We start from the raw sequence: 10,005 nt of genomic DNA, 5'->3' as shown, positions 1-10,005 counted from the left end.
CGCGCTAAAAGTGCTACAGTGACGTTGTAAAACTATTTTAGCGCTCGATATTTTTACGTGTTTGTTGGAGATGCTCTAACAAAACCGAGTTTTCTTTTGCCTTTGGTCATCTTTTTGTTGATGGATGTGGTAAAATGTAAGGAAATATAATAAGAACCTAGCTAATTTCTCATACCGCAAAAGAAAGGAGAGAAGGATATCCGATGCGAGATGCCACTGCCATTGCCATTGAATGATCACGTGAATGCATTGCTCTCCATGCCCCATGCATGTCACGCGCACACGACTCTCAAAACTACATCTCGCATCATAGTTCGTGCTCTCATGAAAAGAAAATCGAAGATAAGATCTGGATCACATAATGCATGGACGCAGAGCACAACGTTTCTCAGAGTTCACAACGATCAGGTCAGATGCTATGCACATGTACGCGACGTGTCCGTTGGGGCGCTGCTTCCGTGGATGAGGACGATGAAGTTTCTTACACGTAATCACATGCACATACATATACGTACCAATAATGCTAAACATACAAAAAGTTACACGCACTTATATGCTGACTAGGATTTTTTTCATCTACTAACCAATCACAAACTTGTCCTCCCTGATTTTCAGGAGAGGGTGGGCCGCCACCCCACCTATTAACCAATTAAATTAACCCTTTTTATAAAATCTTGTAACTTGTTTGTACGTGTAGCATTACTCATATACGTACATATGTGTACTAGTCCTAACTACTCTAATAGCCCGCGCTCCATGCATGTCTCATGCAAGCACTAAACTTCATACACAAGTACGTAGTCGTACTGCCGCGTCCATCAAAAACGGATCTGGCATCACATCACATGCATGCATTAACAGGTACTCTCCTCGATCAGGTTAATCTCGTTGACGATGGGCGAACACGTGTCTGCGCCCCATGCATGGCAAGCTGCCACGTCGAATTCGACTACTGTGATCAGAACCCCTATATAAAGAGGGGATCATCACCTGTTTACTCCACACACACACACACACAAGTGCACAACCAGCACCAAGAAAACAAAAAGCATGAAGATGATGAGCACCAGGGCCCTCGCGCTCGGCGCGGCTGCCGTCCTCGCCTTCGCCGCGGCGACCGCTCAGGCCCAGAGGTGCGGCGAGCAAGGCAGCAACATGGAGTGCCCCAACAACCTCTGCTGCAGCCAGTACGGCTACTGCGGGATGGGCGGCGACTACTGCGGCAAGGGCTGCCAGAACGGCGCCTGCTGGACCAGCAAGCGCTGCGGCAGCCAGGCCGGCGGCGCGACGTGCACCAACAACCAGTGCTGCAGCCAGTACGGGTACTGCGGCTTCGGCGCCGAGTACTGCGGCGCCGGCTGCCAGGGCGGCCCCTGCCGCGCCGACATCAAGTGCGGCAGCCAGGCCGGCGGCAAGCTGTGCCCGAACAACCTCTGCTGCAGCCAGTGGGGATTCTGCGGCCTCGGTTCCGAGTTCTGCGGCGGCGGCTGCCAGAGCGGTGCTTGCAGCACCGACAAACCGTGCGGCAAGGACGCCGGCGGCAGGGTTTGCACTAACAACTACTGTTGTAGCAAGTGGGGATCCTGTGGCATCGGCCCGGGCTATTGCGGTGCAGGCTGCCAGAGTGGCGGCTGCGATGGTGTCTTCGCTGAGGCCATCACCGCCAACTCCACTCTTCTCCAAGAATGATGATCAATCTTGCTATGGCAGTATTGCAACGACGAATAATCCGTGGCAATCTCATTGCCACCTACGGTTTCCCTTCACTTACTTTTAGAGTACTAGTCCTTAATAATTCTCTAGCTTGCAATATGATGTGCAGGTTACTGCAGCAGAAACAAAATATTGCTGTCGTGCATGCATGGAAATATTGCAGTGAGAAAGTACTGTGTGGCAATATAGGGTGTGCTATTGTTGCCGCAAATTAGTTTTCTTGTTATGACCTGTTGTCAGGATGCATGCATGGCTGTTGTAATGTTGGAGTACTTCGTGATTTCGTTGCAATATATTACCATGGTTCTCACGACATTACTCCCTTTGCTCAGTAAAAGTAAAAGTGGTAGTCTTGCATAAGTATTGTTAGATATTTGTACAAATGTTCAAATATTTTGTGTTTAGGTTGCATACTTGAAAACCATAAGTATACATATAAATTAGTTTATAAAAATATTTTCCCAATATGTAGTTCTTTTAGTACTAATAGAATGAATTTTGATACCTCGCTACAACCATAGTTTTAAATAGTAGGCTATGCCAAATAGCGGCACCCTGCTCAAATAACTATAGCGCAGCCATAGCGAGGCTATATGTCGCTATTTTGTAATTTTATAGAACAATCACACATTAATACTATTTAGTGACACACTGTTCAAACCGATAAAGTCGGCTATTTAAAACTTTTATTATAGCCAGTTTCATGAAAACCGGCAGCAAAAATGCCCTCAAATGCCGCAGTTTTCCGAAATGTACGGTCTACAAAAAATATTGAGCACAAAAATAAGTAGGAGGCTGACTAAAATACCTTTTAAAGCTTGTTTAGGAAGATCTGATTGCACGACCAGGATTGGCATCATGGCAATGACGGTGTGCCCCATCGTCACTTCCCGCGTTAACACCTTCCTCTTCAAGAATGGCAACCCATTACTGTCATTCCCTGTCATATCAACTTCTTTGTTCAAATTCATTCACTTATTATCTCTGGGATGTTCTGGGAGAAATAGTTAGCATCACGGTGATATTTTTTTGTGTACACGCAATACGCTATGATGATTGGGGGTAGTCCCTACACAGTGGGCTACCTCAGTGGCCCTGCGATTGCCGGTGGTGAAGCCAACCATTGTCTCCTTCATCCATACAATGCGGCGAGGAGCTGCACCGCATAGAGGCGTCGCCGCCTGGGCACGACGAGGAGAGGCGATGGGTTGATCCAGAGCATGGGATAAAAATGAGGACAAGTTCAATTAATATTTACTCAAGCCATCTGATGGATTCATATAGAGATGTGATGACCTAGTGGCGGAGCTAGTGCCAAATCTCTGGAGGGGTAATGGGCTGAGGGTGGGCGAAATTATGAGGTTTGGGTTATTTTTACTACACTTATGAACCAATTTTTTTAGGGGCACTTATGGCCCAAATACTAAGGAGTATTAGGAGATTTCTTCATGGGCCGGGGGGTGGGTGGCCCAGGTTGACCCCATGAAGCTCTGCCACTGTGATGACCCAAAGAAGTCATGTAGGGGATCTCGTATTCTCCGACCTATGAGGGGAAACATGGAAATGCACACCCCCCCCCCCTCAGCAAAGCTGAATTGACCAGACCAACTAGGACAGTGAGAGCTATCGAGCTTGTCTGATGTGCTTTTTTTGCTTGGTTTTCCAGCATCTTTTTGTTGCAGAAATGAGGTTTCTGCCAGTTTTTTAGATTTTGGCCCGCTTTCTATTTAAATCTTCATAAAATAAAAATGCTCACAGAATTTTTAAAAAACATGAATTTTGAAAAATGCTTCAAACTTTTTAAAAACTTCACCGATTCATCTTTTTTGTTAAATTAATACAAATTGTTCCCAGTTTAAAAAAATCGCCGATTCAAAAAATGGCAGTGAACCTAAAAAACTGTTCCTGAATTTTAGAAAATTGTCCATGAACTTGGAAACTGCCCATGTTTAAAAATTGTTTGTGAATTTTAAAAATGTTTGCGAGCTTCAGTTTTTCCCCAAATTTTTAAAAATGGCTGCCTATTAAAAATTGTTGTGAATTTAAAAAATTGTTCACCGATTCAGAAAATGCTCGCAAATTCAAAAACTGTTCACAAATTCAAAAAATGTTCATGAATCCAAAAAATATTCACAACTTTGAAAAAAATGTTTGCTAGTTTGTGAATAATGTTCGTGAATTCGAAAAATGTTCACAACTTTTAAAACATGTCTGTGAATTTGAAAATTGCTCATGATTTTAGAAAAATAAATTATGAGTTGAAAATTGTTTCATGATTTCATGTTTTTGTTGCAAGTTTTTAAAAAGTTTGGAAATTTGTAAAGAAAATAAATAAAAATGAAGAGAAGAAACATATAAAAATCATAAAAGAAAAATAAAAACATAAAAAGAAAGAATAAATAGAAGAAAAAAAGAAAACCTGCTTCAAGAACTTTCCCAAAACCGTTGGGGAAACCCCGTAATGGGACGACCCATTCAAAGGACGAGGCACCTGGGGGTACGCGATTGATCTCTATTCCCGGACCTACCTACTCGGGGAATAGGATCTACCGTCATGGAGATAGTGCAGTGCTAGCTCACTGAGGAAAGACCAACAATGTTCAATGTCTTTACAGAGACAACACCACATCAATGATGAACATGATCATCTCTTTTTTCAATGTGCAGTGGCTAAACATATCTAGAATACAGTTAGATGTGCATTTAGTTTGCCATCTATTCCTGTTAGTTTTGATGATCTTCCTAGATGATGTAACAACTTTAATTCGAAGTCTATAAATTAGTGGTTGTTGGTGTAGCGTCCCTTATCTTGACCCTTCCAAAAGCCCTTAATGATGCATGCTTTAGCAATGATTATCCTTCTAACCCTAGTAGCTTAATTTTTTTGTTTCTAATTACATATCATTTAGGGGGAATTGTAGAGAGTAAAAGTTCAAAAAACATAGTGCAATGGAGCAAAGCTACTAGGCCTTGTAGCCAATGTTGGTTTAATTTGGATAATAGGATGTGGTCCTCTTATTATCATATTAGAATGCTGATGGAAGTCTTTTTTGCTTGATGATGGATATTGTTCGTGCTTTTCTTGTTATTGCTAATGGTGAAGTATGACTTGATGAATGTTTTGTGCCCGTGAGAGCTTATTTAACATGTGAACAGTTAGATGATGAATGCAAAATTCATTTGTGATTTACTAAAATTCAATAATTCTCTCTGGAGATCAATAAAAGTATAATAAAAAATAAAATAGCCTAAATCACGCAAAAAAGGAAAAAGCTGCGTGTAAGCTCTAGTCCAGTTATTAAGCTATATTACTCAAAAAATATATTAAGCCATATAAAAAAGAATAAATAATATTAGCCCTTAAAGTAAAGAACATAACAAACCTGAATGCATGGCAGATTTCGAAAGTACTTTTAGGGAACAATTGCACATATTAGAAGATCTAGCAATGGCTGCTCAGCACGTGTGGCTGTCAAAGCTCCCTGTAAATGCATCCTGTGTTGTGACCACCGATTTGGTTGGTCCGAGGTAATTGGAATGCAATGTGTTCCTTCTCAAAGAAAAAATATCTAGCAACGACTATTGTTTGTACCTCATAAGCAACAAAAACATGTGGAATCTGCCTCATCTCTAAAATTGTGGCCGCAAAAATAGTGTTACATGTGTCACCATTGCTCTGTAGGTTGAGCAGGAAAAAGGCTAGTACATGAGAAAAAACTAATAGATTAAAAATGGAATTGCATAAGAACACAAATAGATATTGGTAAGTGTACGTAGATAGATAGATAGATAGATAGATAGAGAGAGAGAGAGAGAGAAACCTTGGCATCTTTTCCTAAATAAAAAGATCAGATAATCGTAAAATGATAAACCTAAGTAGAAATAAACATAGGTGAAGAAGGGACATAATGCACATGATTCCCTAAAAAACATAATGCACATGAGAAATCGATGCCCAAATAGGCAGTACCGAATTCATAGCACGCCCCGCGCCTCGCCGCAAGACGCGGGCAGGCCGCGGGCCACCCTCTTCTTCACGTCATCGGGTCCTCTGCTCCTTCTCTCCACGGAACCATGCCATCGCTGGCCTCCTCATCCTGACCTCCATGGCTCCATCGAGTTGTTGCATGCTCCTCCGGAAAAAAATCTCGACACCGCATCCTTCACGTTGTCGAATCCTCGGCTCCTTCTCTCCACGGACCACGCCGTTGCTAGCCTCCTCCTCCCGACCTCCATAGCTCCAGCCTGCTCCTCCGGAGGAAAGCTCGACACCACATCAACGGTATTGAGCAGATGAATTAATAGTGGCAGTTGCATTGTCCAAACCATTTGGTAGCTAACAAATTGGAAAAGTGAGCTCATGGAGGGAGAGATGTAGCAGTAGCACACTAGAGCCATGGATATAGGAGCAGTAAAAGGAATGTCCAGCCGTGGTGAAGGACGAATGGATAATTGGGTGGAGCATGGCCGACGGTCCATGGGGATGAAGAGTCATGCTGAGTATTGGTTTTAATGGCACAAACGTCCCCTTGGACCCTTCATCAATTTTAGACGTGGGCTACGCGATTCTTCCATTAGTTCCTTCTTGCTAGAGATTGTGGAGGAGAGGAAGTGGTGTTGTGCAACGTAAGGTCTTCCGTTTGTTTGTTACGGAGAAGAGAAAGAGCGAAGAAGTGACAGAAGCAGAGACAATTTTTTGCCGAGGTGGCATAAGAAACTAAAGGGAAATTGTCGATTAGCTGACCTCGCTTACATGGCATATGTGATGACATGGATAGGCTGCATGTAAGCAGAAATCAGATAGTGTGGATGGGCTTTTTAGGATGTAGGATTAGTATCACCAAATACATAATAAAATACACTTTCATACCTATTTAATATTGTAGTTGCACTACCAGAATCGGCAACTTTGTTGAGTGCCAGTGTGTTTGCCGAGTGCATAATGTCAGGCACTCGACAAAGGTCCGTGATACTTACTGCAGAAAAAAGCTCAGCAAAGATAGGACACTTGGAAAAGCCATGCTTAGTCGAGTGTTGCCCGCGTGGCACTCGGCGTGGCATTCCTTTGCCGAGTTCCTACCACGCGGTACACGGCAAAAAAAATATTTATATTTTTCTTCTCCTTTCTTTTATTTCATTTCTTTTGTACACTATTTGTTTTCATTTTTCCTTTGTTCTTTTCTACATTATTTTTCTTATATTTTCTTTCTCCCTCTCTCTTTCCTTTTTTAAGACATTAAGTGTATTTTTAGGCATTTAATGCATATAATTCAGATTCCAAGTACAGGTGTATGAAAAAATGGGCACGAATGGGAAGTAAACGTGTATTTAATTGAAATTTAGTGAATACAAACTGCAAGTGCATAAACAAGTTGACAATATTGGGTTGAAAAAAAATCATGTTTGTTTTCTTTCATCTATGTTTAGGCCTTATCCAAGAAAAGGAAAAGAATTCCAAACATGGGGTGTCAAGACTCGATCCCAAACATGGAGGTTATTGGTTTTTAATTCCAAAAAATGAAAAGAAGTCTGAAAAACATGAACTTGTCATGGTTTCCTCGGATGACACCAATTTATTGTGGTAAAAATTTGAGAATGTTTCACAAAAGTTTTAATGTACACTGCTTAGAAACCGGAATAATATTTGTTACCATTTTGAATATTATTTACTAACTTATGCATCCGCACGAATAGTAATTGTGTATGCGTACTGTGATGAATATTCTTTTCACATATATCATGAGGTCATTAAAGCATATTCCATCAAGGATTTGGTTAAAACTACAGTAGTACCAAATAACATCATTAAATATACAGTAAATATATTTCATATCTATTTAATTAATGTTGTAGTTGTTGATAGTTTTTACTAAAAATGTTGTCAAATTTACACTGTTTGACTTCATACAAAATTCATACGCCTTGTAATTGAGCACAGATTTTCTAGATCCGTCACATCTCAAACATCATCCGGTTCCCCTAAAAAACATCATCCGGACATTAAAGGAAAAATAAATTACCACAAACAGATGACATACATATATACATTCTGAGGCTCATATGTCTACAAATCAAAAGTCCACAACCTCGCAAAAGAAATATCATAAGTCCACAAACAATACACAGCCACTATGATAAGGCGAAAACATAAATATATACGAGAAAAATATGTAATCGGCAGTAAAGTCTGAATCAAAGCGTCAGTCTTTCTTGAGGATCCTGATCCCCTTCCAACGAGACTCCATGCAGCTGGAGTCATGGTTCTGCGCGTACACACCAAACTTGAAGTAATGTGAGTCGCCGCCACGGCCATTGACGTGCAGCTTCTGCTTGCCGTCGATGTACACGGTCACCGTCGACGCCTTGACATCGTGGACCACGTTAAGCCGGAACCATCTGTCATAGATGTCGTCTTCCACGACCTGGCGGTCGTAGTACCGCAGCGCACCGTTGTAGACGTGCAGCATGAGGGTGGTGGCTGTCTCGCCGGCGCCGAACACCTGCATGATGGACACTCCGGTCGTGCCTGAGGGGACGTAGCCGTGGCCCTCAAACTGCCACACGCCGGAGCTGTAGTCGTATCCCTGCAGCAGGTAGAAGAATAGCAAAAGCAACCAGTAAGATCTCTGATTTTATGTATACCCAAATACATATTGAGTAGAAGTAGTAATAGTTGGCACGTACTGCCATTCTGATCTCAGTTCTTGGGCTGGTATGGCTCTGGCGAGCGTGGGGCTTGTCGGAGGAGAGCACCCACAGCTTCCGGACGGTGCCGTCGAAACTGTACCGGGCGCCGCTTGTCTCATCGAACGGCCGCTGCAGCGCAAAGTTGCTCTCGCCGAGCCTCACCGCGGTGAACCCGGCCGTCGGGTCGTTGGTTTTGGGTGCCCGAGCGCCCCTCGCCACAACGCATGACGACGACGCCAAGAAGATGAGCAGAGACACACTAATCCAAGAGAGAGCGTGAGGAGCCATGTGTGTGTACGTGCGTTATTCTACACGTGTAGCCGTGTAGGTAAATGGCTTGTGATGAACTGCAAGTAACCAAGCTCCCTGCCGAATATATAGTGTTCCTGCAAGCTTAAATAATATTTTCCTGATGCTTACACTAAAGAGGACTTGCCGGACTAAGTGACCATTAACTAATTAGCGTAGTAGCTAATATATTCTTGATGTTTACACTGAGAGGACTTGGCGGACTAACTGATCATTAAATTAGTGTAACATATACCGTCGACTTCACTACGCTAGTGTACTCCTACAAGGTAAGATTGGCGGCTCCGCTGCTTTGCTAATTTGATTTGATTTGTTTTGTTTTGTTAGGCCTGGATTTCACTAAGTGGAGCTGTTTTTTGTATATATGTTGTGAGTGACGATGTTACACTTTGTTGGGTGCTCCGTTGTGTGCTCTTTTCCAAGCATTGGAGTTATATCCCCAGCTGAATCTGATCGCCAATGCCAAAAGTAAACTTCCGGAACACTATCTCAAAAAAATGCGTAGACAGTTGCACTGAGATGATTTGTCGAACTAATTGGTCACTAATTAAGTAGTGTAACGTATGACCCACTTTGGTGAGCTATAATAATGTGTATATAGTGTTTTCATATTATTTGGTTTGTTTTACTAAGTCTTGATTTGACTAAGTGGAGTTCGTTTTAGAGTTAAATGCACATGCTTTTTTTTGCGGGGTAAATGCACATGCATCTGTTACCCTTGCAAACATGATCTACACCAGGGCAATCCACTTCACCCCCCTACATATTCATCATAATTGCGGACATCCTTCAACAACTCATAATCCAAAACAAAAACCCAGACAATGCTTAATCGCGTGGGATAATGTTTGCAAACTAAGAGAATTTGATGGTCTAACAATAAAAGGTATCCATACATAGAATATCTGCATACTCATGAATTTTTTCATTAAATTTCTCCTACCTACCAACAATCCTTGGGTGTGTTGGGCACAACTTCAGCATCCTAATGCCACTTGCACCCAGAATCATGACTCTTTTCTTCCAAATACTATTAACCAACAAATATCTAAACTACAATGGGTTTATTTCGTTACGATGAAAGATGGTCACTACACCGTCTTTGGGCTAGATACCAAACCTGTTTTTCACCCATTCCGTTGGACAAAACAATCTGGGTATCTCAGTCATGTTGAACTATGTAACGCCAAACCTGAGGAATCGCCTAACCCCAAGTGCCTTCCTTTAAATTATAGTTTCTCTTGTCTTAGTTGCATGACTTTCTGTTTGGTGTTAGGCAAGACAAATGTTTCCTCA

General features: G+C 42.1%; 2 protein-coding genes across 2 annotated transcripts; one reads left to right on the top strand and one right to left on the bottom strand.

Moving 5' to 3' along the window:
- Positions 1-1,009: 1,009 nt before the first annotated feature.
- LOC119286123 (agglutinin isolectin 1) lies at positions 1,010-2,028 on the top strand. The gene has a single exon (XM_037565475.1). It carries the CDS (start codon positions 1,051-1,053, stop codon positions 1,687-1,689), a length of 639 nt encoding a protein of 212 aa, XP_037421372.1. The 5' UTR covers positions 1,010-1,050; the 3' UTR covers positions 1,690-2,028.
- Positions 2,029-7,913: 5,885 nt separating this feature from the next.
- On the bottom strand, positions 7,914-8,688 carry LOC119354630 (citrate-binding protein-like). Its single transcript, XM_037621356.1, has 2 exons — positions 8,398-8,688; positions 7,914-8,297 (listed from the first exon to the last, which is right to left on the bottom strand). Exons 1-2 carry the CDS (start codon positions 8,686-8,688, stop codon positions 7,914-7,916), a joined length of 675 nt encoding a protein of 224 aa, XP_037477253.1.
- Between the last annotated feature and the right edge of the window lie 1,317 nt (positions 8,689-10,005).

Source organism: Triticum dicoccoides, chromosome 1A, assembly GCF_002162155.2.
Source record: "Triticum dicoccoides isolate Atlit2015 ecotype Zavitan chromosome 1A, WEW_v2.0, whole genome shotgun sequence".
Lineage (NCBI taxonomy): Eukaryota > Viridiplantae > Streptophyta > Magnoliopsida > Poales > Poaceae > Triticum > Triticum dicoccoides.
This window is presented reverse-complemented; position numbering and strand designations above follow the sequence as displayed.